Here is a 26299-nt window from a genome sequence, read left to right on the forward strand (position 1 = left end):
TGAACGCTTTTCAACGTCCGTTAAACAAACTCTCGTGCGATTGAGGTTTTATTATACGTAATAAATAGCTTAGCCGTACGTCTTGTCTCTATGTTAAGCCACTGACCACTGTTGATGCCAACAACCAAACCAGCTAGGCTATTCTGTACAATATTTTTATAACTCGAAAGTGCGAGTTTCGAATTTACCTTTATCTCTGTTTAACAAGATACTATAGAATGGGAAAGATGGCGGTGAATTCAAAACTCGCACTTGCGAGTTATACAAAACATCGTTAGAGAATAGCCGTGCTGGCCTGAGCCAATTTTGAAAATATAACATTTTACACTAGATTTAGGTTTTATCTTACACTTGATTGAGGTTTTCTTAATTGGTCTTAAAGCCTCTCACCAGCCAAGTCTGGCTGGTGGGAGGCTTCGGCCGTGGCTAGTTACCACCCTACCGACATAGACGTACCGCCAAGCGATTTAGTGTTCGTCGTATAGAAACCTAAAGGAGTGTGGATTTCGTCCTACTCTTAAAAAGTTAGCCCGCTTCCATCTTATTAATAATATATTAATAGACCTCTCTAAGAAGACCTTATGAAGTTAAATATGACGTGTCTCAAACAGTGAAGGAAATACGTCGTGAGGAAGCCTCCATACCTAAGAATTTTCTTAACTTAACGTGTGTGAAGTCTGTCAATCCGCATTGCCAGCGCATGGCCAGCGTGGTGGACTAAGGCCTAAAGGAAAAATATAAATTACAATACGAAGTTGATACGGAGACTACATAATTAGCACTTCTTTTGATATGGTAAGTGGCAAATACCGGTGTCTCGTAAATCGTTACTATACTCGTAGAATACACGTAAATTAGGTCCCAAATATTCACACTAAATTACTGTGTGATGAGGGTCTAACAAGTAACATTTTTTCTTTTTTCGGAAACAAATGACATCTGAATTTGTGAACCAATATAATTTTGGATTGTATAGATTTAAAAGCGTCGATTCTGTGGGAATGGCTTCGAAACTTATCTATTCTCTATACTAATATATAAAGCTGAAGAATTTGATTGTTTGTTTTATTGAACGCGCTAATCTCAGTAACTACTGGTCCGATTTGAAAAATTTTTTCGGTGTTCGATAGCCCATTTATCGAGGAAGGCTATAGGTTATATATTATCCCGGTACTCCTACGGGAAAGAGAACCACGCGAGTGAAACAACGCGGCGTCAGCTAGTTTAATATATAAAATTCTTTTGTCGCTCTGTTCTTTACCAAACTCCGAAACGGCTGGACCGATTTTTGTGATATTTTGTGTGTGACATTCGCCAACATTTACTTTTCATAACCCTTAGTGGTAAGGATGGATTTGGCTTTGTAACTCTAAACTTTATTTACTATATGTTTTATATGAAAGAACATTTAACATACAAATCTTCCCTGCTTATAATATTAGTTTAAATAAATGTTTTATTATTTTCTGAAAAAAAAAAGTACATTTAATTATTATTATTATAAATAAATAATACCTACATATTTAATTACTTACTTAACATTCCGCATGATTAGCTGCATACATAATAAGTTCTAATAGAATTATGTGTTCAAGCATCTGTTATTGATATACACAAAAACGAGAGCCTGCGACAGCCAGACATATCTTCTTTTAGGAAGGCAAGAAAGCTTGTAGACCTTTGCTCTTAGAATGGTTTCAGACTAGCGTTTTATACGCACGTATCGTTTTTGGAAGCGCATTTAGGCGACACCTCCCAGACATACTGTTGAAGTGCGTAATGTAGCGCGCGTGTAAGCGCGTATGCTGAAACGACCGTATACGCGCAAAAAAATACGCTATTCTGAAATCACCCTTACCAATACACCTGCAGTACGGTAGCCTATTACGGAGTTTGGGCCATGGTGCCTTTGGAAGGCTTTTGACGGCCTCCGTGGCGCAGTGGTATGTGCGGTGAATTTACAAGAAAGCGGAGGACCTGGGTTCGATCCCCGGATTAAGGTTTTCTTAATTTGTCTAGGTCTGGCTGGTGGGAGGCTTTGGCCGTGGCTAGTTACCACCCTACCGGCAAAGACGTACCGCCAAGCGATTTATCGTTCGTCATGTAGAAACCAAAAGTGGTGTGGATTTTCATCCTACTCCTAACATGTAACATGCACCTTATTTTTATATTATAACTTTTCAGTTATGTGCATTTTAAGAAATTAAATATCACGTGTCTCAAACGGTGAAGAACAAACAACGTAAGGAAACCTGCATACCTGAGAATTTTCGTGTGTGTGAAGTCTGCCAATCCGCATTGGGCCAGCGAGGTGGACAACTGGCCTAACCCTTTCATTCGGAGAGGAGACTCGTGCTCAACAGTGGTGACAAACTCTTTCATAAAATGAAGCATGTCTGGCTATTGCAAGCTTTCAGTCAAGTAGGTAATTATACTCTAATGCGTTTCCAATCCGGTTTGTCTAGTGTTTGTTTATAACAAATAACATATGCTAATATTATAGACACCTACCTGTCTAGTTGGTTTAGCGGCAACTTTACCAGCTGATATAGATACTGAAACTTAATTTTAACTCATACCTATGAGTTAAAATTAAGTTTCAAACCGGACAAGTGCGAGTGGGACTCGCCCACCAAGGGTTCCGTAACTATAATTTATAATAATTACAAGTACAGGACCCTCGGTGGGAAAGTTCAGAATTTAATTGTGCAGTTTTATACACCCATGTTTTTTTTAGATTTAATTACAAACTTAAGTAAAGTTTTTAGATTTTTCTTGTAGTTATGGTCTATATAGATGCTACTTCCCAAATTTCATAATGGGAAGTGCTCTATGAGTTTTGATTCCCTAGAGTGTCGATTTAAGGAAAATTTGCTGAACAACACAGCCATGTTTTTTCATAAGCTTGGAAGTTTTCTTCTTGGAAGAATCTTCATATAAGGGTTCACTTATTTCCTATTTAGGTACAGAACCTTAAAAAAAGCAAATAAAAAATTGTAAAGGTGTTTTAGAAAAGCCTCGTTTCTTGCTTTTCTCAGTATATTTTGCCTTCCTACTCGGTAATTGAGTCACTACAGAGAGTCTCGACTCGGCAAAAGTACCTATAGAAAGTCATATCGCGTAATACCTGGTAGGAAGTTACTAAAGCGTATTTTTGAATTTATAGAGATCATGAAGCACATTTACAGTTTTTCATTATAAAATAGCTGGTTTAGATTCTCGACTTTCAACTTATTGTACCGCTGAGTGTCCCTGGGGGTGCCCCTACATCGTCTATGAATTCCACTGTAAAACCGCTTTTTGTCTCGGAGAGCGAATTCCTCCTATTATTTATAAATATATATATCCTATTGATAAAAGTGGAAAAAAAATATTTTTTTCTTATGTAAGTACCTACTACTTCATTCACAGACAGACACTTTGAGTGATGACCCCCGTTGGACCGAGGTTTCGTGGTATTTTGATAGCCTAGCCACTTTTTAGTTACCGTTGGTAGATAATAGATATAACTACTTATAATAAGGTCATAATCCTGTCCCAATAGTCCGTCGCGTTTAATCGCAATTACCGGTGGGTACTTGTAATTTATTATTTTTTTTATTATCATTATCATTAGTGTAAATAACACACAGAGTCGCACATTGCATCATTACCGGGAAGCTAATTATGCGCCGGTAATTGCTTGAATGATACGAACAAAATGTCTGCACTAAACGTATGTAGGTGTAAATTGTTGCTGTAATTTTCTGTGAATTGTTCCCGACTGAGAGTCGAGCACATGTTAACACTATAACAGGTTTAAATAGTTAGCATACCGCCGCGAAACTTGAAGGCAATTGGTGGCAGCTTGAAGGAAAATTCGTACAATATGATGGATACTATGAATAGTTTCTACCGGCTTGTATTGCAATTTCCCTCCAAGATACTATTAGGACTGACCGTTGCGTCATTAGATTTTTGGTAAGCTGGAGTTATATGGTCCAGGGTTTGAGTCAGATAAGCAACAAGTTATGGGATTTTTTTTTAAATAAAATCTCAATAGTAGCCTAAAGTTGTGGAGTCATCGTTGTTGCAATACATAATGTATACTGTTACATAATGTATTATGTACAAAAATACATGAAACGTTGTCGGTCCTGAACCATTTCTCTCACCGGTCGTGTTGCTTCGACATCCATTCAGATTATGATAATAATCCGAGAGTGTGTGATCAAACATCATGCACTCTCTGAAGTGCATTTGTCTTTTTTTTTTTTATTCTTTACAAGTAAGCCCTTGACTACAATCTCACCTCATGGTAAGTGATGATGCAGTCTAAGATGGAAGCGGGCTAACTTGTTAGGAGGAGGATAAAAATCCACACCCCTTTCGGTTTCTACACGGCATCGTACCGGAACGCTAAATCGCTTGGTGGTACGTCTTAGCCGGTAGGGTGGTAACTAGCCACGGCCGAAGCCTTCCACCAGCCAGACCTGGACAAATTAAGAAAATCTCAATCTGCCCAGCCGGGAATCGAACCCAGGACCTCCGTCTTGTATATCCACCGCGCATACCACTGCGCCACGGAGGCCGTCGTCTTTGTTCAAACTCTTATGCAATATAATAATAACCTGCAAAATCGGTCAGGAAGACAATATTATGCGACGAATCAGTGTTTGTCTTAACTACTATTTAGAGGTAATGTTTGTAGTATTGCAGGGGTTGTAATTTCTGTATCTAGTGAACCGATTTCGAAAATAAAAATTCTTTTACCACTAGAAAGTCACGTTATTTGTAAGTGTATATATAGAGTGGAGTGTATATTATATTATCTCCTTATTCTCACGGGAACGGGAACTACAGGGGTGAAATCACGGGGCTTCGGCTACTTATGAATAAAGAGATAAATTATCGTGCAGCTTAGACAGTCTGTGACGTGACGAGTTGCAGCGACAATGACTGTACCATTATCTTGTGGCAGAGAAAACACCTCAAGTTCCCGGACTTGTAGCCTTGGGAGTAGGTTTAAGGGGTCCCTTTAGAATGCATAAACACTCACCTGACCTGCCCAACATGTTCTTCATGCCCACACTAAACATAATAATAAAAAAATAATTAGTTAATATATAAGTAGTATATATACTGTTATGTATATGTGAATTTTAAATAAATAAAAAGCGAAAGCTTTTACATTTAATATAAAAAAATTACAACACAAAACATAATTGCACCAAATCACTAACGCGACTGGCAGCGTGACCGTGTCTACGCTGCCTAACAAACAACTGAGCCCAAGTCATCAAATACCCTCATAATTATACCAAAACTTTCAATAACATAAATCATGAATGTAAGTATCACCTGTAATCGAGAATCTTGTAACAAGACATCTTTTGCTGTATCTACTTATAGAACAGTTTATTCACGCATAGGTTATTTTTATTTGTATATAGGATGTTCACTTTTCTCATGTAAGTTTCTTGATAATCGCGTTAATGAATATTAATATGGATATGTACGAGAATAAATTTAAATTACTGAGAACGTAATACAATGCGATACAATATTATGTAAGCTAAGTGTAATACGTATTGACACATTGGCTAACTAGGTTTACACTTAAATGAGCATCTATAAATAATTATTATTAATAGATTAAACTAATCTCGTCGTAATATTCAATTAATGGATTAATAAAGACACGACATTTTTCGGCGTAGTTTGAAATTCTCTTTGATCTTGTCCGACCGCTTTTAAGATGTTTGGATTCTTTTTTTTTTGATCTAAGCTTTTATTTCTTTTGCCCTGTTGTTATATTAATTGTGGCTATGTGTGGCTCAAATCTTAGAACCTAACCCATTTCTAATGTTTAAAAATTAAAATTCTGAATTGATACCTACTTTCTTTATCTTCGGTAACAATTCAATTATTATTACCAAACTCCTCCCAAACGACTCGACCAAATTTTTAACAGAAATGATAAGGGTGTTCCCAAATTTTTTTAATCCTAAATAAATAATTTATAAGGCAAAACTACGTTTGCAGTACCTAAATAAATACTTTTTAATAAATAAATTTTGCAATGCTTATATTCTGCCATGTTAAAATAATACAGTACCAAAAAATAAATAAACAGGTTAAAAATTATGGTTTAAAAGGTTAAATTTCAAATTAAATGAAATGAAAAAACATTTATTTCGAGTAGGATTAGTTTATAAGCACTTTTTAGAAGTCAAGTTCGACTATTAGCAAACACTGTAACCGGCTCAAAAGACAGATTCTGCTCAGAAAAGTCGGAAATAAACTCTTTAAAGAAGTTGTATATTCATACATTATAATTTACAATTTTTGTCCAATTCATTACAGTTTATTTTACTTTACTTGTGTGAAGGTGGAAGCTGATCCAATGGCCTCCAAGCATCTTTATCGGAATTTATCGATTATGTAGTAGGTACCTAACCTATTCCTGATTATTATTATCATTGGTTAAAAAATAAAATGTAGGTATTCATTCATCTTAATCATCATTCTCTAATTGAAGGAACAGTAACAGCCGCTTTGTTTGATGACTAACTCTCAATCAAAATACATTGAAACTCCCTTGCAGACGTCGGTCCTTGGGGAAATCCTTACAAGAATTACTCGATTTCGATTACCCGAAGGATGCTGTTAACGTTGTTTCTAAATAGGTGATTGACCCTTAACCAGTTGATGTTGTGAATACTTAATCGACCTTTAGCTACTAGTATTTTAAATATACGGAAATAACAATTTTTTTATAACTGTCATATTCTTGGTATCCTAATTTGGTATCAGATAAACATTTTTATGTCGTAATTAAAAGTAATGTTTATAATAATTTAATATTACACTCACAGTTTTTAGTGAGTGAGTTAGTTATGGCGATGGAATTACTAAGCTCTATATTTTCGTTTATTGTATTTCGTACGCGAGTTTGTATAGTTTTCATGTAATCACGTGATGGATATTAACCAACCCCTATGTACTCAGTATGAAATACATATTTCAATTAGAAATTACAAAGGAAACAAAGAGGTTTAAAATTACGTGTGAAAAATACCGTAATTTGTATTACAATTCCAATGACAAATATTGAATAATTAATTTATTTTGCTATTATATGAAAAAAACACACGAAACCAAGCGGCAACGTCACACAGATTCGCCAGAAAATCCTCTAGTACTAGCCACATATGGCCCGATATACCCACATGCCTGCAGCGCTGCCGGTATGACGTTAGGTACGAGTAAAACTGATCGTGCGTTGGTCTTGCTTCTTGCTCATAAGCTTCAATTCACGCCATCAATGTATCGGATTGTGGGTGGCTTAAACCCGTTTCATCCCCACTCTACAACCTAAATTCTCTGACGGATTTGTTACCGCTTGAACTCACGCATAACAGCAAATAATTGAATTAGTCTATGTCTAGTTAATTTGTCTGTAACAAATTTCCTAAAATTAACCCCTGCTTACTTAATAGTTTAATATTTATCTTAACGATTTTGTTTCAGAACACAAAATGCACAGAGAAGGTATGCCAGAACAGTATAATGGATATTCCAAACAGAGGAGACTCTCCGCGCTCCGAGGAAGAGGTTTACAAAGAAGCTCAGGCGTTTCTCAAACAGTACTTTTCTTCAATACGCAGGTTTGTATATCTACAGTTAACAGACTGACACTTTTATATTTTTTTATAGTAATAGTTGGACGAGACGACCAGATAGCCCACATGATGATACTCGATCCTTATTAAATTAAAGTATAACAAAGCCAGCAAATTACCAGCTAGTATAGCATACCAGGTGGACTGACGAAATCAAGAGAGTCGCAGGGATGCAAGCGGCTCAGTATCGTGATGTTTGGAAGTGCCTACAAAAGGCCTATGTCCTGTAGTGGACGCTCATCGGCTGATGATGATGAAAGCCACCAAATTGGGACCCCAACGTCCATCGGCTCTTCGAACCATGTGGCCTGCCCATTGCCACTTTAGCTTCGCGACTCGCTGAGCTATGTCAGTGACTTTGGTTCGTCACTGTCTCCTCATTTCTGATTTGATCACGCAGAGAAACCCCAAGCAAAGCTCGCTCCATATATATATGGAATGGTGATTCCAGCCGCTGTATGCTGGCGGCTCGAGACCGTTTTGTTTGGAAGTCCATGCAAGAAGCCTGTGTCTAGCAGTGGACGTCCATCGGCTGATAGTGATGATAACAAAGCCTGCATTTTATATATCTAGATTAATACTGTCCTTAAACCGATTCGTCTCAGAAATGCACATACAAGTGAAACATAAGGTTTGTTTTGAAAACCAGTGTCAATGCTCACTATGGACTAGAACTGACTACTGAGGCAATCATCTTTTGTTTTCGTTTGTACGCCACTCATGTGTATAGAGCCTATACTATAATATGACAGTAGAGTCGTGACACGCATGGCTTCATACAGCACTGAACATTCATTGTATGAAGCGATGTGCATGCCTCGGATTGTATCGTATGTAATGAGTATTCATCTTCCGACTTTCTTACGTTACGTGGTATATGAGAAAATTAGAAATTTTGGTTTTTATGTCTAACTCATACATGATAAACATACGAATTCGACACCTACAGAGGGCCTAGTGGCAGTTTGATACTGTGATGATCACGTTAACCTAAACGCGAATTTCCAAAGAATTGAAACAGCGCCATCTAGTGGCTCTACTGCACAACTGTTTGAATTCCATATAAATTCGCGTTTACGTTAACGCGAAAGTAACAGTATGAAAACATTGACAACTCCCACTAGGCAGACAGATCTAGAAATCGAGTCCTGTCATAAAAATCTCATTTAAATACTGCACCGGTAAGCGCAGTGTTGGTCGACCCCCCACTAGGTGGACCGTGGATATCAAGCGGGTTGCAGGGAGCCGCTGGATGCTTGTAGGTCAATGCAAGAGGCCTATGTCCAGCAGTGGACGTCCATCGGCTGATAATGATGATGATGATGATATTAGGTATAATGTAGGTTATAAAGTTGTATAAATAAAAAAAAAATCGTTCTATCTATCATGCATGTTAAAGTGAGACCAATATCTTAGCATTCCATGGATTCACCGTGGAGGTGCTGGGTTCATCGCGTGGTAGAGAGAAAAACACCAAGCAAAGTCCAGGACTTGTGACTACTGGATGTAGGGTTAAGGAATTCCTTGACGATCGATCAACACTCCCCTTCTCTGCGCGTGTTGTTCTCCCTACCTATCCTAATTTGGTAAGATCCTATTAGAGCAGCTTGGGATACTCGTTCTAATATCGTTTAATTATATGAAATTCATGTAATTTAACGTACTTGCAGAGAAAACACAGACGCGCATATATCAAGACTACATGAAGTAGAGAGAGAGCTGAAAGAAAAAGGTACCTACCAGCTCAAAACACCGGAACTTGTGTTTGGTGCTAAGCTGGCGTGGAGGAATGCATCCAGATGCATCGGCAGAATACAATGGAAGAAATTACAAGTTAGTATCATAAAAGCCTTGTCAGTGTTGGAAACGGAGTGTTGGTTGACCCAAAAGGGATTCGCTGGATGCAGGCGGCTCGGCGGATATTTGGAAGTCCCTACAAAAGGCCTCCTGCAGTGGACGTCCATAGGCTGATATCATGATGATGATGATGATGAGAATTTGAAAGTCGTCGAAATATGGACCATTGACAAACCTACATTTGACGTAATTGCACCGACCCACCGGTGGCACAAAGCCTCCGTATCTTTAAATTAATTTTCATTCCATAAATTCCATAAATTAATGTATTATTGTATACATTATGGACGCAGTAATTACTCCACGTACGAGTACGTACCACTCATTATAAGTTAAAAAAGTTGAAGTACGTCCTCGTTAAAAGTTTAGCTCCAACGACTCCACCAGTGGTCACGACAAAACAAACAAACCTTACACAGTACTGAGAATGATTTACCTTGTTTACTCAGAACACTGTGGCACAGTGGTATGCGCTGCGGATTTACAAGACGGAGGTCCTGGGTTCGATTCTCGGCTGGGCCGATTGAGGTTTTCTTAATTGGTTCAGGTCTAGCTGGTGGGAGACTGTGGCTAGTTACCACCCTACCGGCAAAGACGTACCGCCAAGCGATTTAACGTTCCGGTACGATGCCGTGTAGAAACCAAAAGGGGTGTGGATTTTCATCGTCCTCCTAACAAGTTAACCTGCTTCCATCTTAGATTGCGACATCACTTACCATCAGGTGAGATTGTAGTCAAGGGCTAACTTGTAAAGAAAAAAAATATATCATAGGGAATATACAGCAGAAGCTGTTTTATTTTATACTATGTATTAAGTATACACTTACGGCCAGTTTCTTCATAGTAAGTAACAGTCAAAGTAACGTCATAAAGCAAAAGTGACGGTCTTAATCGCGGAAAAATAAAGTCTTCTTTACTACTTACTATTTTTACTGTTACTTTAGCTTTACACGAAGAAACTGGCTGTTAGATACTAAAAGAAGAGTTTACCTTACGCAAAGTTTACCTTGCGTAAGGTAAACTCTTCGTGTCTCAATCGGTGAAGGAAAACATCGTGAGGAAACCTGCATACCAGAGAATTATCTTAATTCTCTGCGTGTGTGAAGTCTGCCAATCCGCATTGGGCCAGCGTGGTGGACTATTGGCCTAACCCCTCTCATTCTGAGAGGAGACTCGAGCTCAGCAGTGAGCCGAATATGGGTTGATGACGAAAGTTTACCTACCATTTTATTCCAGATATTCGATTGCAGAGCAGTAACAACCGCGAGCGGTATGTTCGAGGCGCTGTGCAATCACATCAAGTACGCCACGAATAAAGGAAACATAAGGTAATGTTCACATGAATAATATAGCATCGCACACTGTTGCATGCTAATGTGAGGGTATTCGCAGTTCGCAGACGTGCTTTAAAGTGGGGCGGTCGGAGGTCGCTAAAACTTACACCCAACTTAAGAATTTGTAGGAGAAACCAAAACTTTGTGGCGATTTTTTGAAAATTCGACCTATATCACTGAATCCTACTAATATTATAAAAGAGAAAGTTTGTATGGATGTTTGTTTGGATGTTTGTTAATCTTTAACGCCAAAACTACTGAACTTATTTGACTGAAATTTGGAATGGAAATAGATTTTTCTCTAGATTAACACAGGCTTTTCATCCCAGAAAAATTCTCGAGGGATTTGTAACTAAATTTCACGCGGACGAAGTCGCGGGCGTTCACTAGTAATATTATAAATCAATGTCCTACTTGTTGTTATTTTCAACTAATGGGCTCTCGGCACCTACCTAGCTACAATTCAGTAGATATCTACGCGGTTCATTATAATATGATCGTATTTATCTGCTTCCTACTAAACTTTACTTCTGAACTTACCTTTTATTACCATTTGAAGGGGAGTGGTGATTTATTGTTGTAAAGATAATTTATCGAATTCCCCGGTACTTCGCATGAATTGTACGTTGTAGAGATATGTGGAACCTTTCATTGCTTTAACGCACTGCGGTTTTCTGAAATGGTTTCCGGTGTATGCAAATGAATGTTCAGACTATCGGATGAATTGTATTTGAAAGAAAATTTCCCAACAATTTTTTTTTTTATACAGAGTGAACGAGTGCATTATTTATTAGTTAGCTGAAATAGAGATACATTACACTTTGAATGAATGAAAAAGTTACTTTATCCAAAAAAAAAACCATGATTGGTGAAAAAAAAAATCACAAGTTTTGGTTTTTATTTGTGTTTTACTCATAAACTACTCGACCGATTCCTAAAATTCTTTCACCATTATAAAGTTACATTTTTACCGAGTAACATACAGGAACCACGGGCTGTATGCTAGTTATCTTTAATATGAATAGTTTCGATAAGTTGCTAAGTCAAGACGCATAATGCAAAATAAACGGATAATGAAATGGTTTTTTAACCTACATAAACTTCGTTAATAAACCACGAATGATCCGAGTGGAAACAAAGTTGTGCTTTCCTATTTAAAACGTAACAAAACGAGTGAAAACATAAAAGGGTACAGTTGACGCGGTTACAATTGTCTTAATGAATGAATGGGAAGGATAACTTTTGAAACCTATTGTGGCTGAAAAAAAGGAAATTACTTTGTTATAACCTTTTTTTATTTTTACCCTCATTTTGTTACCTGAATTTCGCTAGGGAGTTATTTTTATTGAAACCTGGTAAATGTTAATATTGAAATCAAAACTAAACTATAACTTTTAGAGTTTTGTTTTGATTTGTGAAAGTCTGAAAAGGTACGTAAAGGTCAATATCTGAACGAAATTTCAGAGCTTTTAGGTTCATCGATTTGGACTATTTGCTTACCCAATTGTATAAGTTGGGAAACGAAAATATTAGTTGAAAATAATGGCCAATGTTTTTTTACAAAAAAATACAAATTTTATTAAAAAGTGTATAATTTCTAGATTTCGCAACTTATATATTGAGAGACAGTCAACTGAAGGAATTTTAACCTTAGAAAATTTACCAAAGCGAAAGAGTATTTTTCCGCTAAATCTGTTAATCTGTAAGGTACACTAGTAAGTACTAGTAGAAGCTAAAGTGGCAATGGACGGGACTCATAGTTCCAAGAGCCGATGAACATTGGGGTCCCAAGGTGCTGGAATGTCGACCCCGTACTAGAAAGTGCAGTGTTGGTGGACTGACGACATCAAGAGAGTCGCAGGGATTCGTTGGATGCAGGCAGCTCAGGATCGTGACGTTTGGAAGTCCTTACAAAAGGCATTTATCCTGCAGTGGAAGACACTAGTAAGCTATCCGATATAGTCCTCAAAACGATTTTCAAAGATTATTTGTTTGCAACAGGTCAGCGATAACCATCTTTCCCCAACGGACGGACGGCAAGCATGACTACAGGATATGGAGCCCACAACTCATCAGCTATGCGGGCTACATTGAACCAGACGGCTCAATATTGGGTGATCCAGCTAGAGTCGAATTTACAGAGGTAAATATTTCACTTTAATAGTTTTTTTCTTACATAGGTACCTACATTATGAAACGGGTTTAAGTTTGTAATCATTAACGCGAAAGGTTAACAATTCTTTTTATTTTTTTAATTTAATTGAAAAGAAGTTTAACGTGTGTTTATCTATATGCTCGTAGCATCGAACTCGTAGCTCCTAAAAGGATGGAACGATTTTTACAGAAAACTGATATCATAGAGACAGTTCTTCGTGTCTCTGTCTTGATTGTTGGAATATAATGAAATAAACACTTAGAGCTCTTACTTTTCTCTGACTAAAATTAAAATTGAACAATTGTAAGCATCATTAAAGAGAACAATAAAGAACAATTTACTGACCATTTGCGGTAACTAGGTTACCGACGTTCTAGATAATTCAAGAATTCAATTGTTCCAAACGAGCAAATAAAATAGATAAAATCTGAGCGAAACGTTTGAAACATAATTTTATTGCTGGAATAAGATTTTTGGCTTACACCAATTTAGGACAAAAAATACCATTACAAATAGAAGAGGTTATCACTGGCAAGAGCCTGTTGCTAGAGTACTGAAAATTTTCCGAGGAAATATTTTCCGTCGCATAAACGAATTTATCTGTATATACGTTTTCTTTGTTTACTTTTATTATATTGTCTGCTTTTGTATCTTCAAAATACTAAAATCGCATTTTCAGTAGTACGTATTTTCAAAAAAATATTGCGGAATTGTAAAAAGCTATTTGTACATTCTATGTAAAATAGCATCACATCACATGTTCATTAATACACGACAAGAAATATTGCTGGCTTGAACGCCACAAACATACTGAACCCGACCGTACGACGGGCGCCTTATATCGCAAGTCGTTCCCGCCAACCGATCGTCACCCCTCTCGAACTCCCTACTCTTTACAAAAACAAGTCGCGCTACCTAGCGTCGGCACAAGCCAACCCGAGATCGAGCGAGGTCATATCCGTCGCAGACTACTATTTCCTACAATAGTTTAAAAGGCTTGCAGCCAGCGGAAAGTAAATTTATTTTATAGGAGGGTACTACGAGTATGTTGAGATTAAGATTAAAAATAATAAATTCTAAGAATTCATTAAAAGGTCAAGTTAAATCGGTACTTATTTGTTATACATTCTGAAATAATTTACTACTATTATTTTTATCCAGAAAGCGGGTTTAATTCACTCGGGCTTATTTACGACCGCCGAACAATAACACTTTTGAAAGCGCATATTTAAGTACACGGCGTGGAAACTCAGGTTATTTAAACAAAACTTCGTAAAGCCACGTAAATTTTAGCACAACATTGCAACCGAAGGTTTATTTGTTTTAAACAATAATACAAACGGACTGTTACAAATTAAGGTAACTTACACACTGATTGTTGGTAGCTGAAATAATAATTCGAATGTTTTAATTATCAAGTTTAATTTAACCAGTTGAATACGCAGACTTTAGTCCAGTTGTAACTGTGATAGTTACAACTGGACTAAGACTGGTGACACTGTAACTATCACTTTGTTCATCTGTCTGTTTTTATACATACTTTTTTTATAGGAAGTATGTGGCAAAATGCTAAGTTAGGGCCTTTTCTAGGTCATTCTTTTTTTATTGCTCCACTGTTTGCGTGGACAATGAAGCTATGTAATAATGTAATATGTGGCATTACTTAAAAATAAAGATCTTTCTTTCTTTACATAGCTTGGAAATAATTTGTTTTGAAACTGAAAAGGCAATGAGCTGGGCTTATGTGCATATGTTCCAAGAGCCGATGGAAGTTGGGGTCCGACGGTGCTATGATTGTGACCCCGCAATAGAAGCGACCCCTCATTTTTTGCGGTGATTTTTTATGCATGTAACACGTAACATGTATAAAGTATAAAATGACGTTGATTGCATAGTTTTAGCAGAAGGCTTTCAAAGTGGATTTATAATAAAAGAAAACCAATGTTGAACAACGATTATGATTCACAATATTTGCCAGACCAACTTAATTAACAAATCAAACTGTAACCAAAATAAGACCCTAGAAAGGCAGAGAATGACTTTGAGTGAAGTCACGTACTTGTAAACGTTGTGTGTAGGATTAAGGCCGCCCTTAACAGACTAGAAAGCGACCCCTCACCAGGTGGACTGACGACATCAAGCGGGTCACAGGGGTTCGCTTGTTCGCTTTAACCCATAAATAACATATTCAACTGGTTCGAACGAATATTGAAAAATTCCAATTTATTAAGATGTTTAATTATGAAATTATAAGTACAGATTTACTCATATACCTACTCATATATATATATATATATATATATATATATATATATATATATATATATATATATTAATACAATATTTGTTTTTTGTTTGTTTTAGGTATGCATAAAACTGGGATGGAAGCCGCCTCGTACAGCGTGGGATATTCTTCCTATAGTAGTGTCAGCTGACGGCAAAGATCCTGAATACTTTGACATACCACGCGAAATTGTTATGGAAGTGAAGATGGAACATCCCAAGTAAGTAAAGGTCCTCCCTTCAATAGATTTCTAAGCCAAATATACGTAACGTACGTAATAAGATGTAGGTAGCTAATGGAAAACTCCAAGATAAGTTATAGCTACTCGTAATTAATAACTTTAAATAGCTTAAAAATCTATGTGACCCGCGAATGCCTCTTAGACTTAAGGGTAAAATATACGAAACGGTTGTAAGACCTGTCGTGCTGTATGGATCAGAATGTTGGGCGGTGAAAGGGACGGATAGTAAACGAATGCATGTGTACGAGATGCGTATGTTGAGATGGATGTGTGGTGTGACAAGAATAGATAAAATAAGGAATGAGTATATAAGAGGAAGCCTGAAGGTGGCGCCAGTGACAGAAAAAATGAGGAGTAGAAGGTTAGTTTGGTTTGGACATGTAATGCGTAGGGAGGAAAGTCATATTACTAGAAAAATGTTTAATGTGCAAGTGGAAGGACGTAAGAGGAGAGAAAGGCCAAAGAAGAGATGGTTGGATTGTGTGAAAGAGGACATGTGTGTAAAAGGAGTGGATGATGAGTTGACGAGTAATAGAGACGAATGGAAAAGATTGACATATTTTTCCGACCCCACATAAGTGGGATAAGGGTAAGGAGATGATGATGAGCTTAAAAAAACCAAAAAACACGCTTTTAGCAGGCACTAAAAATACAAATATTGGATTTAAGTCACGTGACTATATTTTTCGTATTCTTGACAGCAAACCCTTTCATTTGATATTAATATCATAGTCCATCTTGGGGCGGCCGCCATATTAGATTTGTAATGACGTTAGTTAGTCATGTATTTGTCATCATAACCCAGAGCGTGTGCAAAATTTCATCCTAATCGAAGACAGGGAAGTGGGTCAAATTAAAATTCCAAGATTTTCTTACATACATAGTTGCAAGTGATTGGGGAGGCCGCCGTATTGGATTTGTAATGACGTTTCTTAGCTAGTCCAAGTATTCCAAGATTTGATTTTCTTACATACATACTTACAAGTAAAGCTAATTAATATAAGCGTGTTGAAAATTATTATATTTACGACTAAGTAGGAGGTAATACTACTCATAATGATAAAAAACGAACAAAGTAATACCTATCATATTTCTTTAATTTTCCTACTCCTTTATTTATTCATATATTATTTAATAATAATTAGTCGGTTGAGAAACTCTAGAAACATTAATCCCACAATAAAGTCTGAGGTGCGCTATTAATGATGCATAAGTTGGCTTTCGTTGCCTTAAGCTTAAAGTACGTATTAAAGTTGCTGTAAGCTTCGAGAAATAATAAACAAGCTTAAAGTTTAACTGAACTTTGGAATACAGTGAATAGGTAATTGTGAATACGTATTCACAATTAGAAATAGACATACGTTATGTATATTTGTTTAAGACTAGCTGACGCCGCGCGGTTTTACCCGCGTGGTTCCCGTTCCCGTAGAAATAAGAAAATAATATATAGCCTATAGCTTTCCTCGATAAATGGGCTATCTAACACTGAAAAAGTTTTCCAAATCGGACCAGTAGTTCCTGAGATTAGCGCGTTCAAACAAAAACGAACGAACGAACAAACAAATCAGTTCAGCTTTATGATATTAGTAGGATAGGATAGTAAGATTTTGGAGAGGTTTGTTCAGGTTTTCACAAATCCCACCTGAACCATGGATTTTCCGGGAAGGTTTTTCCCAGAAAATCCATGGTTTGGGATGTGTTAATCCAGAATAAAATCTATATCCATTCCAAATTTCAGGCAAATCGCTTCAATAGCCCCAGCGTAAATGAGGAACATAAACGCACACAAACTTTCGTCTTTATAATATTAGTGTGACTATTATTATTTAGATTAATAACTCATACCCTTAATCTACTCCAAATAATTTGGTGATAATAATTATTATTATCACCATTTGAGTTGCTGAAGCCGTGATAGCCCGTATATGACCTCTGCCTCCGATTCCGGAGTGGGTTCGAATCCAGTCCAGGGCATGCACCTCCAACTTTTCAGTTGTGTGCATTTTAAGAAATTAAATATCACGTGTCTCAAAACGGCGAAGGATAAACATCGTGAGGAAACCTGCATACCAGAGAATTTTCTTAATTCTCTGCGTGTATGAAGTTTGCCAATCCGCATTGGGCCAGCGTGGTGGACTAATGGCCTAACCCCTCTCATTCTGAGAGGAGACTGGAGCTCAACAGTGAGCTGAAATGGGTTTATAATGATGATGATGATGAGTTGCTAATTTTCTGGTTTTGTTACAGATACGAGTGGTTCAAAGACCTAGGATTACAATGGTATGCCTTACCCGCAGTATCAAATATGAGTCTGGACTGTGGAGGCTTGGAGTTTACTGGTACCGCCTTCAATGGTTGGTACATGGGTACTGAGATTGGATGTCGCAACTTCTGCGATTCAAATAGACTGAACATTGTTGAGGTACGTGAAAAAGTTCTTGTTGGGTTTTTCACAAAAATAAACCTCGGATTTTTATGTTAAAAAGCAGCCTTTTTTTATTCTTTACAAGTTACCCTTAACCACAATCTCACCTGGTGGTAAGTGACGATGCAGTCTAAGATGGAAGCGGGCTAAATTGTTAGGAGGAGGATGAAAATCCACACACCTTTCGGTTTCTACTCGACATCGTACCGGAGCGCTAAATCTTTTGGCGGTACGTCTTTGTCGGTAGGGTGGAAACTAGCCACGGCCGAAGCCTCCCACCAGCCAGATCTGGACCAATTAAAAAAATCTCAATCTGCCCAGCTGGGGATCGAACTCAGGACCTCCGTTTTGTAAATCCACCGCGCATACCACTGCGCCACGGAGACTGCCTTTGCTCTGATATAAAGTCTAATAACTCTTTGCTTTCTAAAATGTATCAAAATCGATTCATTGGTTTAGTCATGGTAAGGACAGAGGGATAGTAGTATGAATAAACCATACATCTGTTAAATAATTTAATTGAATAATAACAAAAGTATAATACACATATAAATTGTCATCATCCAATTATTTATTAATAGAAATAACTTGTATAATTATCGTGATTCAAACTTAAAAGGTCTCCTTCGTAAAATAACCATAAGCACTATAGCACCATATCCATAAGCACTATATCCATATGCACTATATATTCTGTCTGTCTAAAACTCTTGTCTTGTCTCAATAGTAAATGGTCAATAGTCCTTTATTCAAATCATTATTAAGATTCCAACCTTAAGGGTCAACTGTTTTAACCAGCCTTTATTGGTGACCATCTTAAGGAGTGGCGTTTTAGTTCAGTACAAGTTAGCCCGTTGATTGAACAAATAAACCAAGACGTTGATATGTATCGCATGATTAATGTATGAAGGAGCTTTAATACAAGTTACTTTTTTATTAAATAAACAAACAAAACAACTGTCTCGTTGGTTCAGTGGTTAACCTATGTGGTTTCTGATCGTGAGGTCCTGCGTTGTAATCCTTGGTGGGGCTATGAGATACTGAGCATTTCTTTCTTCTAAGAAATTTTTAGTAAGTAGTTTCGTCCGAAGTTGTCATTTGATGGTGTTATGATGGTGTTATCATTAACATTAAAAAAAAGAATATTTGCCATAATCTCTTACATATGACCAACATTCCCTCATTAACATCTAATACTTAGTACATTATTACTCTAAGCCCGTCAACCCGTGATGAAGCAACGTGGTAGGCTTAAGCTCCTTACCTTACTGACATGGTCAGTCTTATAATCCTCAAAAAAGTCTTACAATAATTAGCCTATTGTGTAGACTTATTACAGGGTCAGTCTTCCCTTCCTTAAAGACCCATTCCTTTAAGGAAGGGAAGACTGACCTGTAATAAGTCCTCAAAATAGGCTAATTATTATAAGACTTTTTTTAAAGAATTATAAGACAAATTAGGCTAATTACTAATAAGACTGAACTTGTAATAAGTCGTCAAAAAAGGCTAATTATTATTCTAAGTAATAAATGCCAGGGCCTTAGTGTCACGAAAGATTTAATATAGGAATTTGTGGTATGTTTTTCCTTCACTATTTAATTCCATTACAGAGTATAGCAAACAAAATGGGCCTAGACACAAACTCGTACGTGTCATTGTGGAAAGACAAAGCATTGGTGGAAGTGAACATAGCTGTGCTGAACAGTTTCCACAGAGACAATGTGTCTATAGTTGACCACCACTCCGCGTCGGAACAGTTTATCAAACATCTGGATAATGAGAACAAAAGCAGGTAATGGAAAACTCTGTTAATTAGTTAAAGAAAAACTGACATTAAAATGTTCAATTCTATTTAATTTTGGCTAGTGGGAGGCTTCGACTGTGGCTAGTGACCACCCTACCGAGAAAGACGTACCGCCGAGCGATTTAGCGTTCCGGTACGATGTCGTATAGAAGCCGAAAGGGGTGTGGATTTCATCCTACTCCTAACAAGTTAGCCCACTTCCATCTTAGATTACATCAGATGAGATTGTAGTCAAGGGCTAACTTGTAGAGAATAAAAAAAAATACTAGCGGATGCCCACGATTACGTCCGCCCTTAGATCTCGTTAATCTGGCCCTGTCGCAAAATCTGCCCTAAGTGGACATCTACTAACTATAACCTCTATGCCAAATTTCATTTTCGTTTGTGCGATTTCTGATATTTTAATCGACTTCCAAAAAGGAGGAGGTTCTACGTTTGGCTGTATGTATGGTTTTTTTATGTATGTCCAGCGATATTTTCTGATGACCTCCCGTTTTAATACGAGTATATTTAGATAAGGGTTAATAGTCAATAAGTCTACTAATATATTTCTGAAGTCCTGAATTAGAGTTCTATACCGGGATATAAAAACATGGGGGTTTTCTGTCTTCCAATGATTTCTAAAGTCCCCCTCCCCTTGTCTCGGATACATATATAGGCCGTCGATTCCTGACTTTATCATCTGGATTTAAGCTCTTGTTCGATAGGACAGGCTATTAGGCTATATAAATTTCATAATTTCTAAATTTAATCATCTCATCCTTCTCATCTGAACAATATTTAGTTGATAAGGGCAATGCGTTAAAATCTTCTTCATTTTTCTTTTACAGAGGAGGCTGTCCGTCTGACTGGGTTTGGATTGTGCCACCGATGTCTTCCTCTTTAACTTCAGTATTTCACCAGGAAATGGCTTTATATTACTTACGCCCATCGTATGATTACCAAGTAAGCTTATTTTAAAAACATCACTATAAATGCTTCATTGGTTCTTTTATTTATATACTAAGCAAATTTATATTTTTTAATGTTTGTTACTTCATAACTTCGCTATTTACTAACCAATTTTGAAAATTCTTTTTTTGTTTGAAAGAGTATATATTGCAGATTAGTCCCGTTCCATTTTCATGAAAATCGGTTTACTTATTTTTATTTGAACACAAAATTACTAAAGTCTTTTAAGTCGGTACCATTTTTATGTTAAAAAGATTATAAATGTGACTAATATTCCTGTTCTCGTCCAATTAGTCAAAAAATATTGTGTTACGAATAAGTACGGAAACATTCTAGCGGGCAGGGATCGAACCATGACCTTTCGGTAATGAGTCTGACCCTTTCACCGTTAAGCTATTGAAGCTTGATTAATGAGGCATCATTTGGTACACCGAGTTTTTATTCACTTTCTTATTCTTTAATGGACTTAAATATTGACCAATTTTGATAACGTACAAATTATCAATCAAATCAATCAATCTTATCTGCTGATGGACATTAACTGCAGGACATAGGCCTTTTGTAGAGACTTCCAAACATCACGATCCTGAACCGCCTGCATCCAGCGAATCCCTGGCGATTCGCTTGATGTCGTCAGTCCACCTGGCGAGAATCGACCAATACTGCGTTTTCTAGAGCGCGGTCGCCATTTCAGCACCTTGGGACACACTCTTCGAACTATGTGCCCAAATATTAAAACGCAAATATTTAAATCTAACATTTTGTATAACAGGAGCCTGCTTGGAAAACTCACCAATGGGTGAAGTCAGAAGATAAGCCCAGAACTAGAAAGTTCCACTTCAAACAAATTGCCCGCGCCGTCAAGTTTACATCCAAACTATTTGGCCAAGCACTCTCCAAGCGAATTAAAGCGACCATACTTTATGCCACAGAGACAGGCAAATCTGAACAGTATGCCAAAGAGTTAGGAACTATTTTTGGACACGCTTTCAATGCTCAGGTAAGTTTTAGGGTTGTCTCGCTGTTACAAAATTTGTGTAAGCATAAAGTGCAATATTACTTGTAACAATTGGAAGAAACAATTACAAAAGAGAAAAATAACGTAATCAAAATTAAAATTTTACAACAGATTAATGGATCAATAACGGACGGAGTTACTAGTACTAAGATATCGTGGAATAAAGAAAAATTTAATAGCTCGACCTAAAATTATAACCCAGGACCTGATAATCAGGACCTGTATTGGTTATGGTTAACTATCACTAAAACACCATCTGTTATATCAAACTTATAAGATTTTGAATATTTAACCCTTTTTTAAATTTTTTTTTTTTTGAAAAAGATATTTGCCTTAACTTTTATAATATGACCAATATTCCCATTCTCCTCCAACTAGCCCGACTAGTTGGAGGGGAATGAATGAAATGGAGACTGTGCTAGGAGTGGGTACGACAATAGTCCAACGGGGCGGGGACCGAACCATCACCCTTCGGTGATGAGTCCGACCGAATCTGACCGTTGAGCAATTGAGGCTTAAATATGAAGAGATTCTAGATATATTCCGCTGTATCTATGTATCAAAATATAGAATTCAAAAATATATAGAATTAATATACAGAATGTTCACTAGTTTCATAGTGATTCTGCAGAAACTAGTCAAAAAATTATAGTATATGATTTAAACACTCTAAAATTATTACCCCTACAGGTGCATTGTATGTCTGAATACGACGTATTTTCGATAGAACACGAGACCCTCTTACTGATCGTAACTTCTACCTTCGGCAACGGTGAACCACCTGCAAATGGCGAGGTAACTATTTATTGAAGTTTATAGGTTTGATTCTTACACTGCCTTGTTTGAGAACTAAATAAAAGTTATTTGTTAAGTTAAATTTATTCACTTTTAATTTAGCAAATAGAGTTTTAGCCGTGTTTAATAATACATTTAAAATGAATAATCCTCACGATAGTTTAAATTCTAAAAAAAAGGATAGAGATTTAAAAGCTTATCAAATACGAACGGCTATCAACGTAAATTAAATTTTCATTTTCTCTCTCAAGCAGTTCCTAGAATGTTGTTCTGCTAAATGCTATGTTTTCCACAAACCATCTATAAAATTAAGTACAAACAAACCCTTTTACATACATATTTTACAACATTCGTTGTATTTTCTGAATAATAAGTTTACATACAATTTGTAGACGAGATTTATTGTATGTTGGTATAACGCCTACACTAGGATGTTGGGTGCCATATTAATCAGAAGCAAACAACCTAAAAAGGTAACGTCGGCCTGACACTAATAACTATAACTAATTTGACAAACACAAATCAAAGAACCCAAAATCTGTAAATGTTTTTAAATATCAATTGGTATACCTTAGCAAATTTGTTGACGACACTCCCATGATATGCGGACGACGGGGGAAAGATGGCGCGGGTCTGAAATCGTGCGGGGAAGTGAGGTGCATCAGTCGTGGGTTTTCATTCATCGTTACACGCCCCCTGGCCCGCGCGGATCATCGGGAGTGTTACGAACGAATTTGCCAAGCTATAATGTTTATTTTGTTGGTAAGTATTTGGTTGACTTGAAATTTATCATTCCAGGAATTCGCAAAACATTTGTTGCAAATGCTATATAATGAAAAGAAGAATCAAGGAGACCAAGTTGATAGTGCTGGGTAAGAAAAGATTTTTGTTATTCGCATCTAAATTTTATTTCATACTTATAAAAGCATTAATTTACGTCCATGTTAAACGGATTAACCGCCTCTCTGCCTCCGATTCCGGAGGGTGTGGGTTCGAATCCGGTTCGGGGCATGCACCTCCAACTTTTCAGTTGTGTGCATTTTAAGAAATTAAATATCACGTGGCTCAATCGGTGAAGGAAAACATCGTGAGGAAACCTGCATACCAGAGAATTATCTTAATTCTCTGCGTGTGTGAAGTCTGCCAATCCGCATTGGGCCAGCGTGGTGGACTATTGGCCTAACCCCTCTCATTCTGAGAGGAGACTCGAGCTCAGCAGTGAGCCGAATATGGGTTGATGACGTGAAACGGATTAGACTGAAATCTGAGAGGTCACTCCCATTTGCATAGATGCATTATGTAGTTCTCAATTGCGCCAGAATTTCCATAAAAAGCAGTATTTTAAAAATAAAACAAAATGACGGCGAGTTATAGGACAAGGCCCGTATCAAAATCTTGGAACCCCTATAAATAATGTAAATACATTGTATTATATTTACTAAAACTTTCTATATTTTGCAGGACTGTCAAAGTACACACGCCCAAATCACTAATACGAACAAACAGTGCCATGACGCCAAGTATCGACTACAAAAAACAGTTGTCTCGTATGGAGTCCAATAAGAACTCAAATGCTATCGACTACAAAAGACAACTATCACGTTTGGAATCCAATAAAAGTAAGGATTACAATATCAATAAACTAGAAATATGAAAAAAAAAAAATTTAAAACAAACATTTTGTCTACTTGTTTTATAGCCGGTCGCTGAGATATTATATAATTACAAAATCTGAAATATTAAAACTCATTAACGCAAATTAAGGAACCGATTGATGATTTTGACCCCATTACAGTAAACTAACTTATAAAATATAATTTATGAAAATTATATATATTATATTTATATATAATTTTCGTTAAATTGTTCGCAGGTAGTATAACTGCATCAACACCCGAAATCATAGGTCCATTGAGCAATGTATGTTATGCTGTATTTGCTCTGGGCTCTAGTGCGTATCCAAAATACTGTAACTTTGGAAAAACTATGGATAGAGTTCTGGAAGAGTTAGGAGGAGAGAGGCTATTAGAATTAACATGTGGTGATGAAATGTGCGGCCAAGAACAACAGTTTCGTAGTTGGTCGTCAAACATATTTCAGGTAAACTTAACTTTGATATAATGTATTGCCTTAAGTTTTATAAAAAAATTTACTCAAGAGTTAGATCTGAATAATATAAATTGATTTCAGGTAGCGTGCGAATCATTTTGTCTTGAAGAAAATGAAATGGTTAAAAATGCCAAAAAATCATTCGGCATGATGCCACTCACAGAGGAAACAGTGAGATTTAATAGAGCAGAAAAACAGCAGTGTCTAAAAACAGCCTTGGAACAGAGCTACAGGAAACAGATTGTTACGTGTCATGTAAAAGAAAATAAACATTTAGGCGAAGTTTCAAACGATCGTGCTACTATATTTGTGGATATGGAATCTACTGTAAGTTTACAAAGCTCCGTATGTTTAAGTATGTACAAGTATTTATTTGCGGACAAATGCAATTTGCAAATCCTGTTTGTCACAAATTTCTCAGAAATTTATCTAGATAAAAAAGTTGCCTATATTCTGCTGGTAACTACAATAATAAAATATAGGACCTTGATTCTATATTTTATCACTGTAGAATAAAATCTTTAACTGTAGGTACTAAAATATATCTAAATAGATTCAGCGGCTTAGCGTACAAAGGTAACAGGGATACTTTCACATTTTACGATATTAAAATGAATTCCTGTTCAAAATATATTGTTGACCTAATTGTTGTCCTAATATAAACATTTTAAAATTTTAGACTGAATTAAATTACGATCCAGGAGATCACGTCGGTGTAATGGCTTGCAATCGTAGCGAAATAGTTGATGCTGTATTAAAAAGACTCAAAGGTGTAGATAACTTCGAAAGACCTGTGCAACTTCAAGTTATGAAAGAAAAACTTACTCCAACAGGTACAGTTCTAGTATTTGATGATGTTTTTTTTACTAGATAATGTTATCCAGTTATTTGAATTTAAGGAAGCTTTATTGTTTACAGGCACTGTAAAGTCTTGGGAGCGCCATGAGCGTATACCTGTTGCAACTATCCGCCAGATTTTTACAAGGTTTTTAGACATTACAACACCACCATCCACCAAAGTATTAAAATATCTAGCTTCAGCTTGTACTGATGAAAATGAGGCTGATTATTTAAGAGAACTCATAGAGGTAACAAGATTTCATACATACGTATGTACTTTAGTATTCATGAAAGATTTAGAACCGCAAATGATATTTATTTTAGTTTTAAGTAATTGTACGTTCTTTATTTTGAATTCTTATGGTTTCAGGATTCAAACAAGTATGACGATTGGATGCATCACTATTATCCTCATCTTGCAGAAGTATTCTCTCAAGTTCCATCTTGCAGACCGCAAGCTTCGCTGCTAGCTGCATTATTACCTCCTTTACAACCTAGATTCTATTCCATATCATCTTCATCATTAGAACATCCAAATAAAATCCATGTGACGGTTGCAGTTGTTGTTTATAAAACTCAAAGTAAGTCTTTTTCACTTTTACATTTTTGGTTTCATTAAAAAAACGAGTTGGGATAAATTTATTTTGAACTTCCTTTTTAGATGGTGAAGGTTCAACGCATTATGGCGTATGCTCGACCTACTTACAAAGTTTAAAGCCAAAAGATGAAGTGTATGTTTTTACTCGCAGGTAAGGTTAGGTTAGGTTGTATTTAGGTCTTTATTTTACGAACTTTACCTTTAAGAAGCTGTGTTTCATAATA

The 26299-nt window shown here is 36.6% G+C and overlaps 1 protein-coding gene across 1 annotated transcript in view; it reads left to right on the forward strand.

Annotated features, from left to right (window-relative positions):
* The window catches only part of LOC112048436 (nitric oxide synthase), a 46991-nt gene that overhangs the window by 19420 nt on the left and 1272 nt on the right, over window positions 1-26299 (forward strand). Inside the window, exons 2-19 of the mRNA XM_024085960.2 lie at window positions 7513-7649; window positions 9335-9497; window positions 10758-10849; window positions 12857-12998; window positions 15375-15514; window positions 17783-17957; window positions 19571-19752; window positions 20595-20709; window positions 21488-21715; window positions 22424-22528; window positions 23327-23400; window positions 23990-24147; window positions 24402-24628; window positions 24719-24964; window positions 25317-25470; window positions 25556-25725; window positions 25848-26058; window positions 26139-26226. Of these exons, the coding sequence (XP_023941728.2) occupies window positions 7513-7649; window positions 9335-9497; window positions 10758-10849; window positions 12857-12998; window positions 15375-15514; window positions 17783-17957; window positions 19571-19752; window positions 20595-20709; window positions 21488-21715; window positions 22424-22528; window positions 23327-23400; window positions 23990-24147; window positions 24402-24628; window positions 24719-24964; window positions 25317-25470; window positions 25556-25725; window positions 25848-26058; window positions 26139-26226 (2807 nt within the window). The remainder of the gene's footprint in view (window positions 1-7512; window positions 7650-9334; window positions 9498-10757; window positions 10850-12856; window positions 12999-15374; window positions 15515-17782; window positions 17958-19570; window positions 19753-20594; window positions 20710-21487; window positions 21716-22423; window positions 22529-23326; window positions 23401-23989; window positions 24148-24401; window positions 24629-24718; window positions 24965-25316; window positions 25471-25555; window positions 25726-25847; window positions 26059-26138; window positions 26227-26299) is intronic.

This window comes from Bicyclus anynana, chromosome 5 (genome assembly GCF_947172395.1).
Source record: "Bicyclus anynana chromosome 5, ilBicAnyn1.1, whole genome shotgun sequence".
Lineage (NCBI taxonomy): Eukaryota > Metazoa > Arthropoda > Insecta > Lepidoptera > Nymphalidae > Bicyclus > Bicyclus anynana.